Source organism: Aspergillus lentulus, assembly GCF_001445615.1.
Source record: "Aspergillus lentulus DNA, contig: Alt12, strain: IFM 54703, whole genome shotgun sequence".
NCBI classification, from domain to species: Eukaryota; Fungi; Ascomycota; class Eurotiomycetes; order Eurotiales; family Aspergillaceae; genus Aspergillus; species Aspergillus lentulus.
In genome coordinates this window covers 4,030,707-4,045,319 of record NW_028322115.1, presented here as the reverse complement: position 1 = coordinate 4,045,319, position 14,613 = coordinate 4,030,707, and the positions used below count along the sequence as shown (strand labels likewise).

The 14,613-nt window shown below is 51.5% G+C and overlaps 5 protein-coding genes across 5 annotated transcripts; 3 read left to right on the top strand and 2 right to left on the bottom strand.

Annotated features, from left to right (window-relative positions):
• Window positions 1–150: 150 nt before the first annotated feature.
• ALT_7257 (MFS transporter/fungal specific transcription factor domain-containing protein) lies at window positions 151–4,271 on the top strand (the record flags this gene model as incomplete). The annotated part of the gene is made up of 7 exons (XM_089600209.1): window positions 151–398; window positions 448–1,791; window positions 2,436–2,511; window positions 2,560–3,200; window positions 3,245–3,406; window positions 3,456–4,004; window positions 4,058–4,271. 7 exons carry the CDS (start codon window positions 151–153, stop codon window positions 4,269–4,271), a joined length of 3,234 nt encoding a protein of 1,077 aa, XP_089455671.1.
• A 67-nt stretch (window positions 4,272–4,338) lies between these two features.
• Window positions 4,339–5,550, bottom strand: ALT_7256 (uncharacterized protein; the record flags this gene model as incomplete). Its single annotated transcript, XM_033557199.2, has 1 exon — window positions 4,339–5,550. The coding sequence occupies one exon, from the start codon at window positions 5,548–5,550 to the stop codon at window positions 4,339–4,341; it is 1,212 nt and encodes a 403-aa protein (XP_033413090.2).
• Window positions 5,551–6,140: 590 nt separating this feature from the next.
• On the top strand, window positions 6,141–7,454 carry ALT_7255 (serine hydrolase domain-containing protein; the record flags this gene model as incomplete). The annotated part of the gene is made up of 1 exon (XM_033557200.2): window positions 6,141–7,454. The coding sequence occupies one exon, from the start codon at window positions 6,141–6,143 to the stop codon at window positions 7,452–7,454; it is 1,314 nt and encodes a 437-aa protein (XP_033413091.2).
• Window positions 7,455–7,772: 318 nt separating this feature from the next.
• Window positions 7,773–9,777, top strand: ALT_7254 (putative transporter C1002.16c; the record flags this gene model as incomplete). The annotated part of the gene is made up of 6 exons (XM_033557201.2): window positions 7,773–7,906; window positions 7,998–8,205; window positions 8,257–8,425; window positions 8,473–8,626; window positions 8,671–9,110; window positions 9,161–9,777. The coding sequence occupies 6 exons, from the start codon at window positions 7,773–7,775 to the stop codon at window positions 9,775–9,777; spliced, it is 1,722 nt and encodes a 573-aa protein (XP_033413092.2).
• Window positions 9,778–9,937: 160 nt separating this feature from the next.
• Window positions 9,938–12,712, bottom strand: ALT_7253 (MDR family MFS transporter; the record flags this gene model as incomplete). The annotated part of the gene is made up of 5 exons (XM_033557202.2): window positions 9,938–10,690; window positions 10,736–11,195; window positions 11,242–11,579; window positions 11,630–11,796; window positions 12,091–12,712. 5 exons carry the CDS (start codon window positions 12,710–12,712, stop codon window positions 9,938–9,940), a joined length of 2,340 nt encoding a protein of 779 aa, XP_033413093.2.
• Window positions 12,713–14,613: the final 1,901 nt, after the last annotated feature.

Genomic DNA, 14,613 nt, shown 5'->3' with positions numbered 1-14,613 from the left:
ATGGGCCATGCACGACCGTCCAGGATATAACCTCTGCAGTCGCTGCACCTGAGGCTTGATACCGCTTATTAACGAGGCTCCTGTTCCTCTCTGTCGCTGAATCCCTTGTTTTCTTAAGGTGACTTTCCCTCAAGGTGCCTTTCTCCCAATATGGCAGTCGACGAAAAGACCGACGCTCAGTTCCACGAGACGGTCCCCACGCGCGATGGAGATGTGGGCGACGCCATTGAACTGGCCCAGCAAGCCGCTTCGGCCAAGTACAACCCATGGACCCCGAGTATGTTCCGGCTGTACGGCTGTTTGACCATCGCGTATCTCTGTGGCTGTCTCAATGGCTACGATGGATCGCTCATGGGCAGTTTGAACGCAATGCAAAGCTATCTGGACTACTTTCACATGTAAGCTCGACCATGCAAATTAAAAGGAAGTCAGAGCTGACGTCTCCAGGAAATCCGCCGGTTCGAGTACAGGTCTCGTCTTCGCCCTCTACAATATCGGTTCTATTCCTGCGGTGGTCCTATCGGGTCCTGTCAATGACTATCTGGGCCGCCGCGCGGGCATGTTTACCGGCGCTCTCATCATCATCATTGGCACATGCATCCAAGCGCCTTCGATCAACCACGGCATGTTCATGGCCGGTCGATTCATCCTCGGTTTCGGCGTCAGTTTCTGCTGTGTCAGCGCACCTTGCTACGTCAGCGAAATGGCGCATCCGGCCTGGAGAGGTACCCTGACTGGTCTATACAACTGTACCTGGTATATCGGGTCGATTGTCGCGAGTTGGGTGTCATACGGCTGCGCCAACATCGAGAGCCATGTTGGGTTCCGCATCCCCATTTGGTGCCAGCTTATTTCGTCGGTGATTGTTGCTGTCGGAGTCTGGTTTCTACCGGAATCACCACGGTGGCTTATGGCGCAGGACCGCGTTGAAGATGCCGTCAACGTGCTGGCCAGATACCACGGAGAAGGCGACCGTAGCCATCCCATGGTGACGCTTCAGATCAAGGAGATGCGGCAACAGATCATGACCGACGGCTCGGACAAGAAATGGTGGGAGTACCGGGAGCTGTTCAACACGCACTCTGCCCGTCGGCGGCTGATCTGTGTCGTTGGTATGGCCTGCTTTGGACAGCTGTCTGGTAACTCTGTCACTTCGTACTATCTGCCCAACATGGTGGCCAACGCCGGAATCACCGATGAAAAGACCAAGCTGATGCTCAACGGCATCTACCCGGCCATTTGCCTAGTAGCAGCCGTCACTGGCGCCCGGTTGACCGACAAGATTGGCCGTCGTCCCTTGATGATCTACTCGCTGCTTTTCTGCTCGGTGGCCTTTGCCATCATTACTGGAACCTCGAAGATGGCGACAGACAATCCGGATAACAGCAATGCGGCCAACACGGCGATCGCATTCATCTACCTGTTCGGCATCGTCTTCTCATTTGGCTGGACACCGTTGCAGAGCATGTACATTGCCGAGACCCTCACGACGACCACTCGGGCCAAGGGTACTGCTTTTGGCAATCTCATGTCCAGCATCAGCAGCACCATTATTCAATATGCGTCCGGCCCGGCCTTTGACAAGATCCACTACTACTTCTACCTGGTGTTTGTGGGCTGGGATCTGGTCGAGGCGGTAGTCATCTGGTTCTACTTCCCTGAAACCAAGGAACGAACTCTGGAGGAACTGGCCGAGGTGTTTGAGGCCCCTAATCCGGTCAAGAAGAGTTTGCAGAAGAGAGATATCCACTCTGTCTTGAACACTCTGGAGGTTCAGGGTGATACCAAAGCGTAGTCTATTCTCATTTTAGTAGTTAATGGTTTCAGTAGCTGAATATATCCAAGCCAAATGAACGTATGATTGAATCAGAGAACTTTTGCAACTACAAATCAACCTCGGCATAGATCACTTTCCTATCTCCTGTTGCCAATGCCCCTGATCTGGCCATTCTGGGGAAAGCTCTCCAGCCCGTGATTGGCCAAGACAGAATGCAAGGAATGCGGGGAAGAGATCTTCGTCTTCATTCTTCATTTCGGGTCAATTCGACCGCGCTGATTCCTCCTGCACTCTGTCTCTCTAGATTGTTTCTGCTTTATCATTTGGGCTTTTCTCTTAGGTAATAATATATCATGTCGCTAGAGGAGACGCCCGATTATCGTAAGCGCAAGAGAACTTCCCACGCGGTTTGCCTCCTTCTCTTCTAATTGGGTTGACCCCTGCTGATCGGCAGACAGTGTGACCCCTGTCGATACAGAAAAGTGAGGTAGGTCTCCTCTGTATCAATTATCAATTAGGAGTACACTGAGTAGGTAGATGCGATGGTCGTCAGCCATGCACGACATGCGCCAACACAGGCGAGGAATGTGTGTACGGCACCGAGGCAGTCCCGTTAGTATTCCCATGCATTGAGTGCGCATTGACTGACCCATTACAGCAAGAACAAAAGCGATTTGATTCTCGAGGTGACCGTTCGCTCCGAGCGACTGCTTCGGGATATGTCCGCTCAATTGGTAGCGCCTCCCTGACGTGGCTGCATACCTTCCGCTGACCCCGTCTAGGCCAGGGTGTCAGGGATGCTGGACGGTAGAGCGTCATCGCAATATCATACATCTCCAACGGCCATAATCTCTCCATCGACAATCAATGGGGCCCATCGTGCCGACAGCCCTGGTGACCACATCTCCAATGCTACCCTGTCAGCCTTTCATGCGTCCACCACTGAGTCCATCCTCGCGTGGCCGCACTTCAACGACTTTCAGTCCCTACGGGAAGATCACAGTTTCTCCGTTTTTCACCTGGAGTCCAGTCGTGCGCCTCTTGCGCCCCGTCCCACAACGGTGCACCCCTACGCCAGCCGCAGCGAAATCGACCGCGTGGTGCATAGTTTCCAGCGCAACGTCAACTTTTGGTATCCGACCATGTCAGTAGCCCAGGCGGCCGAGGTCCAGGTGCACATAGCCGCGGGCGTGTTTGGGGACAGCGTCAAATCCTGTCTGGCTCTGTTGGTCATGGCACTGGGCTGCGCCAGTGAACTCATCTGCTCGTACGCGGAACATGAAGATCCAGACTCGGAAGAGCTAGAGCTGCGCAGTCATCGGCGAGCCATGGGCGAGATCTATTTCGATTGTGCGTTCAAGAAGATTTACCTAGCGCAGGCCGAGTGCACTGTCGATGCAGTGCAGTCTTTATTCTTTACAGCGTATATCCCCCCACCGCAAAGTTGATATCTTCTAACCATTGCAGTATCTTCTTTGCATTCCTTCAACGTCCCCTGCAAGCGTGGTCGTTCATCCACGCCACTGCCGCCAAATGCCGTCTCCTGTTAGCATACCATAACCCCGACGCCAACCCGGCCGAGCAAGAATGTCTCCGTCGGATCTTCTGGTCCTGCTACATCCTAGAAAGGTATGACCTCCCTTACTGTTAGATAATTCAGCACCATCTAACGAGACAGTGACTACCTCGCCGAACTCTCCGCCCTCCCCCAAACCGGCATCGCCGACATCGAGTCCTCCATCCCCCTCCCAGGCGAATACCAAACGCACCTCTCGCAAACCGACGAAGAACAATCCTCCCTCTACTTCCTCGCCTGCATCTCCATGCGCCGGCTGCTCAACCGCGTTCACAACATGCTCTACGCGCGCGACACCGGCGTCGCCTTCGACAACCACCAGTTCCCCTCCGTCGTCGCCGAACTCGCCCACCAGCTCGAGGAATGGAAGGATCTCCTCCCGCCTCCCTTCCAATTCACCGTCGACCTCCGTGCCCTGCCCTGCACCGCCGCATCATTCCTCCGCCAGCGCTACCTCACCTGCAAGAGCGTCATCTACCGCCCGTACCTCACCTGGGCGCTCTCCATGACCGCCACCGCGACGGTGGAGCATTTCCCACCGCAGCTTTTTGAAGGGTGCAAGATCTGTCTTGAAGCGTGCTGGCTGCATGCACAGAATTTAGGGAGTTATCCGCATACGGTGCTGGTGGATACGTGGATCTGTTCGCTGTCGTATGTATACCTGCCCTGAATTTTGGACTTGGATCGTGCTAATGACGGTGTAGAATGGCGAGCGTGATGCTGATTACGCTGGCGGCGTCAAGGCTGACGGCGCTACGGGGCTGCTTGTCGCCGCAGGTGGCGGAGATGGGACCCCATCTGGCGAAGCTGCTGACGCAGTGGATGCATATCCCGGGACATGGGGTGTCGCCGAGTGTGCTGCAGAGTGTGAAGCTTATTGGGGATGCCGGGGTGTTGTTGAGGATGAGATTGGGGTGACTGCAGTGGAATGTTATACTAGGCTATATGTGGTATATGATACAGCAACAATTAGACGAGAGACTATTTAGTGCTTCTCCTCCACGGGATGCTTATCCAAACTCTCATACCACTGTATCACAGACCCCCACAGGAACGCCCAGGACCCCCAGAACGTCGCCAACGTGCTCTGATACTCGACCCCCGAGTTGGTTGTTGCTGGCCCCAGCGCTCCACACAGAGTAAATCCAATCCCCCCGATGAAATTCCAAAACCCGACATGCCAGCCAAGGATGTGGATGGCAGGGATATACCATTTCGGCTGCGTCTCTATCGCAAAAAGAAACCCGCTGAGTATAAAGCACGAACCGCCAACGATCTGCGGGACCCAGAAGACGCCGTTGGTGACTGCCTGGCTCATATGGTTCATGATGCCAGGAAGGCCGGTAAAGCCTGCGATCCAGAAGATGGTAGCTCCGACGAGCTGCACAAACGAAGCCCAGAATCCGATCTCGTGGAGATAATGAGTGCGCAGTTCGGTCAGCGTGGGAAGCCATTCGAACGATCGCTTTCGAGCAATTGCCGTCTGTCTGTGCGAGTCCTGTCTGGCCTCGGAGGGCGTCAGAAACGAGTGGCGGTTTGCATGATGATGCAGACACGAGTCCATGTCGGACTTGATTCGTACGACGGCCTGTTCGACTTCATCTTCTGCTTCCTTGGAGGCCGTCTCGACTGCCCAGCCGAAGCAGCCCGTCTGGTTCTCGTTGACTGCTTCCAGAACCAGCAGGACGCTGCCGATTTCGAAGACGGTCGCACCGATAAAGGCCGTGACGCCGCCGCCGGTAAGGACTTCATTCGCAAATTCGGTGGACGGGTCCTCCAACGGCAGCCAGACGAAAAAGGCGTTGATAACCCAGATGACCGACCCGACCGTAAATACAAAAGCCACCCAGAAAGAAATGTCCCAGTAGGGGAATGTCGTGAACATGCGAAGAATTCCTTTGATGATAGCTATCCGGTGCATTGTTTTCCGGGGGTAATTCTTGCCTGCGACTCCTGGCGGTCGCTGGTGGATGGTGAGCGCATGTCGTCCTTTACGATTATCACGGGATCTCCAGAGTCTTTCGATGCGAGGCTTTGGGACGGTTTCTTGGTCAAGACTTGGATGCGTCGACAGTGGAAAATGCGCCCGTGTTGGATTGAAAAAGGCCAGAGGACCGGAGATGTGGGGTGATCCCAGTGGCACTCGTTGGTCTTGTAGGGGCTGTCGACCCGCGTGAAAGGCCTGCGACCGGGGCATTTTCTTTTTTATCGAAAGTTACAAGATTACTGAAGAGTATCATACATTTTGTTTGCGCCTTTTGTTGCGTGTTGATGATATTGGATGATGGGTCGATGGATGAGCTGGGATCCGATATATGGCGAGATCAAGTTGCCGCCCCAAACTGCCGCTGCTTTTTAAATATCAGACCATCCATGATCTCATTGGGCTTGGACAAAGTTCCTAACAACCTTAGTCGCTGCTAGGTTAGGTTCATTCCACTGTTCTCAAGTATCACAGCTTCTAGCTCTGGCATTATGATGGCGCTGTCAGAATCTTGGAAATGCGGGCGCTGATCCTGGCAGCTGTCAAGCTTTTTGTCTCCATGACCCACTGCTTAGTATCGTCTAATAAAATGATAAGCATGCGGTCAACAGACGAGAATACGAAGGAGAATCCAATGTTACATTCATGTTACATTCGCTTGTGTATATTGACTTTGGCTATTTTTCACTTGGGGATGATTCAGGGGATAACCAACGTATATATCGACAGAATGAGGGGAAGACGTAGTATATATATAACACTGCATGGCTTCAATCTAAACATCAACCACAACAGTCTCTGCCATGCGCCTATCCTACCCTTTTGTCCTTGTCATATTTGGCACCATTGCCAGCCATGCATTCCATCACCAATCCAGCCAGGATACTCTCCGTTTTGGCTCCCCCGAATCCGTAGGCCTTCTGTCAGCCCCCCTCCGCCAACTGGTAACCAACATCACCGGCTATCAACAACCAGCCAACTATGGAGCATTCACGCACAATGAGATACATCCAATCCAGCCATCGTCTGCAGTGACCGTGGGTCATGATCGCACCATTGTCTCACTTTTCGCCAGCGGAAAGATGTTGCTGTATGCCGACGCCAATGGCACTGAATTGCCTGCATCGCAGCAACTGCCTGCGAGGACAGACACCATCTACGATATGGCCAGTCTGACCAAGCTATTTACCACCGTTGCGGCCCTACGAGAGATGGATGCTGGCCGACTCTCCTTGAACAGAACAGTGGCGTCCTACATACCATCCTTTGCAGCAAATGGGAAAGAGAACATTACCATCCTGATGCTTCTGACGCATACTTCGGGCTTTGCTCCAGACCCAGAGCCTCCATTGTATGACCCCGTGTATAAAACGGTCAAAGAGAGGAATGCTGCAATATTGAACCAGTCTCTGCGCAATCCCCCCGGCTCTACCTACCTCTACTCAGACCTCAACTTCATGTCTCTCGGTCTACTTCTGGAGCACATCACCCACAAAAAACTGGATGAATTGATTCGAGACTTCACCAATCCCCTCGGCATGCATGACACCTTCTTCAACCGGGGCAACATTGAAGGCCCAGCATTCCCCTTCTACCCCCGCATGGCAGCCGAGGAATACCAGATCGAGGTCCTGGGGCCAATGGAGCCGCAGCGCCCACAGCCAGTTCGTGGGACCGTCCACGACGAGAATGCTTGGGCTCTCGATGGCGTGTCCGGACATGCAGGCCTGTTCTCAACAGTCGAGGACACGGCAATCTTTTGCCAGATGATTCTAAACAACGGCACGTACGGAGGCCATCGAATATTATCGGCAAAGGTCGTGGATCTCATCTTTCATAACTTCAACGCGAGATTCCCCGGAGATGAGCACGGATTAGGGTTCGAGCTGAATCAGTACTATACGGCGGGGCCAATGGCCAGTCTTCAGACGGCCAGCCATACCGGCTTCACGGGGACCACTCTGGTGATTGACAGGCCGTCAAACACGTTCTTCCTTCTTTTCGCCAACCGTGTTCACCCCAATCGTAGCTGGTCTTCGAATAATATCGCCAGAGAAGCTTTGGGCTACTGGGTGGCCAAGTCGTTGGGAAGAGATGTCCCTTTTCCCACCCTTTGAATGGCCCTGAAATGGTGTATTTTTGAACAGAGAGCATGCGCAGTATTGAGAGTCTCGCATCAATGAGTTTCATTCTGTATCAGATCATAACTGCAAGTAGACTATCATCTGTAGATTCCTGCTTGGTCGAGTTAGCACCCTTGAACACAGTGGAAGGATCCTGGCGGATATTGGGCGGAAATCCAGCGGAAAAACGGATAAGCACAGCCCAGCTTTTAGCCAAGAAAGTTTACCTCGTCCAAGGGCATGCCATTAGATGATACACATGCAAGCCAAGACCATCCAAAGCTAATACAACCGAGATAACCATTCGCGTGGATGAACCCCGCATTCAGCAACTGTCGTCCCCAGGATTCAACCCCAGATCTTCATGCTTGGCCGCTTGGCAGGAAGCCAGCGGGGACGGTTCTGAATGCGGGGGATGAGACAATGAGCTTCTGGCGTGGAGAAAAGTCCGGAAACAGGCCGTAGCTTGGTAAATATGACCAGGTCCAAGCGGATATATAGTTCTTGTTGACCCTGACCGGTTGATCATCTTGATAGACGCCAGGATCAAGAAGGTCTCCTGAATCCTACTGAAGTAGAAATGGCGGTCTTTGACATTGCAGACGAGAAACACTTCGAGGACCATGTGGAGACTGTGTCAAACATTGTTACTATCGACAACATCCGGGTCCTTGGGTTGAGTGCCGACGATGCCGAGTTCTATACCAACTTTCCTCTGGACAGGAAGAAGAAGCTTCTGCGCAAGGTATGCTCTCTAACCCTCATTACTGCTCATTGCTCATCAATTGACGTACAGGTCGATATCCGACTAGTTCCGATGCTGGCGGTCCTCTACCTCATCTCCCATCTCGACCGTGCAAATATTGGAAATGCGAAGATTGAAGGACTTGTCAAAGACCTTGGACTGACCGGTATACAATGGAATATTGTTCTGAGCATCTTCTTCGTTCCATATGTGCTTCTTGGTGAGTATCACCAGTCAATATGGCAGTACAAAGTTAAACTCCGACAGAGGTCCCTAGCAATATGCTCCTGAAGAACTTCTCCAGACCGTCTATTTACCTTGGTATCCTGATCACCTGCTGGGGTATTATCATGACCCTTACTGGAGTGGTCCAGAACTTTGCTGGCTTGATGGTCACTCGTGTTCTCCTCGGTGTATTTGAGTAGGTGCCACTCCCGGCGAGATATACATTTCTGACCTTCTCAGGGCCGGGTTCTTCCCAGGAGCAGTCTATCTATGCACGTTTTGGTACATGCCCAAAGACCTTTCTACCCGTATCGCTGTTTTCTACTGTGCCAGTGCGCTGTCCGGTGCTTTCTCTGGCCTCTTGGCAGCCGGTATTGCGCAGATGGACGGCGTGGGAGGCCAGGAAGGCTGGCGGTGGATCTTTCTGCTCGAGGGAATTGTCACTGTCATCCTGGGCGTGATGTGCTTCTTCCTTTTGATCGACTCACCAAGACGATCTGGGAGATGGCTTGATCCCGAGGAGATTCGGTACTTGGAGCTGCAGCATTTCATCAAAGAGGGTGGCTACTTCAAGGACGAGAGAAAGGGGGCCTCGTGGAGCGATATCAAGGCCGTGCTGTTGAACTGGAGAATGTACATGCTGGCGTACATACTGCTCTGCCAGTCTGCCTGCTCATACGGTCAGTCCCGATCATTCTCACTGCTCCGTCCTCCCGGCTAACTTGTACAGGAACCAAATTCACCCTGCCCACCATCACCAAAGCAATGGGCTTCACAAACACCAACGCCCAACTCATGACCGTCCCGCCATACGTCGCAGGTGCTCTCTCCGCCATCTTCTTCTCCAAACTCTCCGACCGCTTCTACTGGCGGATGCCATTCGTCGCCATCCCCCTGACCCTGGTAACCGTCGCCTACTCAATCATCATCTCCCTCCACGGCCAGCTAAGAGAGAACATCGGCCCGGCCTTCTTCGCAGTTATCCTCACCTGCATGGGTATCTACCCCATCCACCCGGCGACCACGTCCTGGACAGCCAATAACCTCGCATCCTCCAGCAGCAGAGCCATCGGTCTGGCATTCAATATCTGCATTGGGAATATTGGCGGGATCATCGGCAGCTACATGTATATCGACAGCGAGAGTCCGAAGTACTACACGGGGTTTGGTCTATCATTGGCATTTGGTGGATCAGGTCTCCTCGTGGCGCTTCTGCTGGAGCTGTCGTATATCTATGGGAACAAGAAGAAGGCCATGGTTACTGAGGCGGAGATTAGAGAGCGGTATACCGACGATCAGTTGCTGGCTATGGGCAACAAGTCGCCTCTTTTCAAGTATACGTTGTAACACTGGGTCTTAGAGGACTGCTATCTTATGTTGGCCATTGTGTGAGCTTTGTCTAGTAGTTCATATGCAAATCATTTTTCCTATTTTTGATTCCGCGCCGGTAATATGACGGTGTATTCCAACACAGATGAGATCGACTGTCATAGACTGGACTGTTCCCTCAACATTCATCCGCAGATCTTTCAGCGACAGTTGCAGCCTCCGACTTCTCCGGCCTCAGCCCTGTCCTTGTTTCCACATGCTCCTTGTTCAACCGGGTCTTCAAAATAAACACACCCGCAACAATCCCCAAGGCGGACATGCACGTATACAGGATCCACATGTTCCTCAAGCTCCAGGCGAACGCCTCCTTGACAGCAAGCAGCTGAGTGGCATCCTGAATGGTCTTGATGACTTCGATATTCGCAGCCGCGGAATCTCCGGACATCTGCTCCGCCAATGTTTCGGACATTCCAGCGGCAAGCAACGTTGATTTCATCCGGCTCATAGAGTTCTGGAACACCACGCCACCGATGACGATGGACGAGGATGTTGCCAGATTACGAATAAAGCCGAGGGTAGCTGTTGCAGTGGCAGTTTCGTCCTGGGAGACCATTGCCTGGATCGCGATGATTGGGGGTTCAAACAGGAATCCTGCTCCGATGCCGCTGAGGATCTGGTATCCGATTATTTGGCCTAAGGATGAGTATGCATTCAGATGAATGTACAGTCCGTTGCCAATCGTCAATAATGTCATTCCTAGCCAGATCAGTTCGCGATAGCGGCCGGTGCGATGGATAATGGCTCCGGTGATGATGCCGGCGAAAGCTTCGGAGAGAACCAGGGGCAGAACGAGGACACCAGAGCGCATGGGCGAGGCTTCTTTCACGGACTGCAAGTATAGTGGCATGTAGTATTCGCCAGCGATGAAAACCTACTCCTCGTAAGCTCAGCTTCACAACAGGTGGGAAATACATACGAAACCATGGGCAAAAGCGACTGCCAGTGTCGCAATATTGGAGGCCTGGGCAAAGAGGCTCATCGGCATCAGTGGGTACTTTGCCAGCCGCTTTTCGCTGTAGATGAACAGTAACGAACAGAGCGATCCGAAGACGATCAGACAAATGACCTTGGGCGAATCCCAAGGGAAGGTTTCACCACCAAAGTCCAAGCCGAGGAGGAGCATCAGCGTCAGGCCGAGGATTGAGAGACTCCCGAACCAATCAATAGCCTTCACTCCATCCATCATCTTTGTCTTGGGATTGTGCACGTCGAGAAATAGCAAGAGGAGGACGAAGGCAAGTCCGCAGACCGGAAGATTCACCCAGTAACTCCATCTCCAGGAGACATATTGGGAAAATGCACCACCAAGAAGGGGACCGATTCCTCCGGCCAGCGCCCACATGAACTCCATCAAGCCGAGATAGAGACTCCGGTGTCTGCAAGGTCAGAAATGGGTCCATGGGTGAAAATCTGTGTACATACCTGACACTGAACAAATCCGAGATGACAATAGTGACCAGTTGAAGCAGGCCACCTCCGGCCACACCTTGCAGTGCCCGTCCCGCGATTAACATGGGCATATCCACCGCCGTAGCACAAATGATCGAACTACCAAAGAACCAAGCCACGGCCAAGAGTAAGATGGGCTTGCGTCCCCAGATATCCGAGAGCTTGGCCCAGATGCAAGCACCAGCGGCATTGGCCAGAAGGTAAGCACCGCCAATCCAAGTATATCCCGCGGCCGAGTGTAGCTTGGCTGCAATAGTTGGGATCGCCGTGGCCATGATCGTCTGGTCGAGAGCAGCGACAAACATCGATAGCTGCAGTTTAGTTAGCTTGGTGTAAGTCAAATTGTGTGCCTTGTCCTGACCGAAAGAGCCACCATGATGGCAAAGACCTTGAGGTTGCTCCGGTGCGGCATTGCCGTAGAGTCCATCATCTCCATTACCTCCATATTGTCTTTACCTTGACTCTTATGCTGGACAGTCCTATGTTGATCAAAATCCAGGTCGCCGTGTTTGTCGATATGTAGATCGCCTGGCACGCGAGAGTCTGAGTCAAAAGACCTGAAATCTTAACTATCGGGTTTCCTTTTAGTGCATCACTAATCCTATAATACTCTAGCACAATTTACCTAAGTACTGGATACGGTAAATCAGCCATTATCATTTGTTGGTTACCGGCTATGGTGGAGATATTACCCCACTTGATGAGGAAAAAAAGAAAGCAAAAGCGATTCGGAGCTAATTTTCCTATGCCCAACAATCTCTCATTTTTGTATTGGTCCACGGCCATCTCCGATACAACATAAACGAATAGCTCAACTCCTACCGAACATGACCATACCAGCAAGATTAATGCTCTGCACCATCGGCAACATGGCCAGCCCGGAAATCACGGCTTCGTCCTTGACCAGTTGATCGAGACCAGCGTCTACTTCAAATGTGCCCACTTGCTCATTGGAAAACGCTTTGTTCCGGAAGCGAACCAGCACCCGTCTCTCCGACTCATTCTCTGTCTCGTTGACGAGTCGATAGTCACCCAGGTTACCCGTCGGGTCGGCTTCCCACGTCAGGATGGGCGATGACGGTGGCGAGGACGAGGAGTTCATGGTATTTGCGGCAGACATTGCTGGAGAGGTGAATGAATAGCTCGTGGAAAGCATGCTTTTCCAGCTGAGCAGGACATCCCGGTGCTCGCGGATCTGAAGCTGGACATTGAGGCTCGTCATCTTGAACTTTGCCGTGTAGACCCGGCGTTGGAAGTAGGCGCTCTCATCCTGGGGAAACGCTTGGCCGGTATCGTCGCTTGGGGCTGGGCTTAGGCGAATCATTTCCATCTGCGGTACTTGACGGCAAACCTTGACATGGTACAGGGGGGTACGAGTGGCTGCGTCCACTAAGGAAAGATATTTGCCGTCGGTATAAGTGATGGTGATTGTTTGAGATGCCATTATGGATGGGTAACTGAACAGGAATATTCGATCAAGAATTGAATCACATATTCTTTCCCAAATTGGAGGTAATCAATGAGCATATATATATCTGTCTCATTTTGGTCCTAAAATCATAGGCAGCGCAGTTTCTCCGAGTCATGAGGTGAGATCATATAAACCGTTCTCTATCTATTTGTAGTTAAGACATAAACAGGGATGTCAAGGCTGCCATAAGGCATTGGCTAGGAAGAAGAACTTTGGCCATGTGATGGTCATAGCCACCTTTAATCCCTGTCAAAGGGGTCCATGCTGATTGAAATTCTGCCAAGATAGTCTCTAACCAGCGGGGCTGAGGAGGCTCAAGATTAAAGATATTGTTATAATAGTTACCAAAGCCTACCTTGTTTGTGCTTGTACTCAAGGAGCCTTCTAGGATAATAATGGGTAGGCCCTAACACAGCCTTGCTATGCAATAAACCATCTACATCAGTGACCAATGTGTATCACCTATACTATCCATTTGTATGGACAACCTGGGCACATTATTCATAATCAGCCTCCTAACATGTTAATATCCTTGCTCTGCCACCCGTAACCTTTCGCAGATTTTATGCTCCTGCTATGTATTCAGGCACAAACTACTGGAAGTGGCATCTCCGAGACAAGAGAAGGTCTGGAATATCTGCTAAGATGCCTCTTGATAACATGAGGTTCTAACGAATGGTGAAAAGAGCTGCGAGTGAGAGTTGTCCATCTTTGTGAAATTCGAGCCTCTGTAACCTCGCCACTTGTCCAGAATGTATGCGGTGGTCCGGTTGTAAAGCCTTATCTTGTTCATTTGATTGGGATCCATTGGAACCTCTGACAGTCTCTGAATGCAAGAGGTGCTTTCGTCAGGCAGATTTGTATCCAAATCCAGACGTCGTAGAGCAGTTCTACTTTTATTACCCAGACCTGGGACCGGTAACATCATGGTTTTGAATCAAAAGATATCAGCAATTATTGACTGGGCGTCGGCTGGATTCTACACTGGTTTCTGGGTCTAAATAGAGCCTCCCTTCTTCTGGACTCGATTCTTATCCGTCGATTCCTGGTGTTGAGGATACCGTACGACAGAGGCGACTAATGGTGGAACTCGAAGAACATGGCTGTCCCCGTTTCGCAGGGTGGTATATGCAACGGAGGAAGGAAGACAAAATCGAGGGTGTGAGAATCAGCTTGCTATAGCAAGGTGCGGGAGATCCTGGGAGCGGTAAATCTAAGCTTTGATAGAGGGATTGAGCGCTTGGAGGAGATGGCTTTGCTTGTGTGAGAATAACATCATAACTGACCCCATCAACAGTTGGGGATTGTTCAAGGCATGTTAAACTCCTGCCTTAGACAATTCCATCGTGGACGAAAGTGTCTGGCCAGCTTCTTATCCTTGCCGTACTCTGGGATATGTACGGCAGTAGCATATATAGTGCTTTGCCAACAATACAGCCAGGAATTCGCTGTAAATAGCAGCTCATTACTATTGGTGTTTCTGCTTGAGGAACTTGCTGCCAATGAGGCTTGGGGACACTACAGGAGACAGCGGCGACGAAAACAACTGGGTAAATATATACTTTACTGTCATCAAAGTAAAACTCTTGGTTTGCACTACGGTCGTGGGAAGAGGCATCGTATACGGAATGGTCGCCTATATTTCGTGGGTTTGTTTCATTACGAGTCGACGCGTGAACACTTTTACTTCATGTTCATTTCATGTAGATTATTAACTGAGACATCCATACGCGACGGACGAATCAGGATACTATTAAGGGCCGTCTTGGCTGAAGTGAAACATGGACTGCACCGAGTTCGGCATATTTCCGATCCTCTTCAGTAATGCCTGGAACAAAGTAATGAAGCTCCTGTTATGGAGCCTTTTTGAGTCT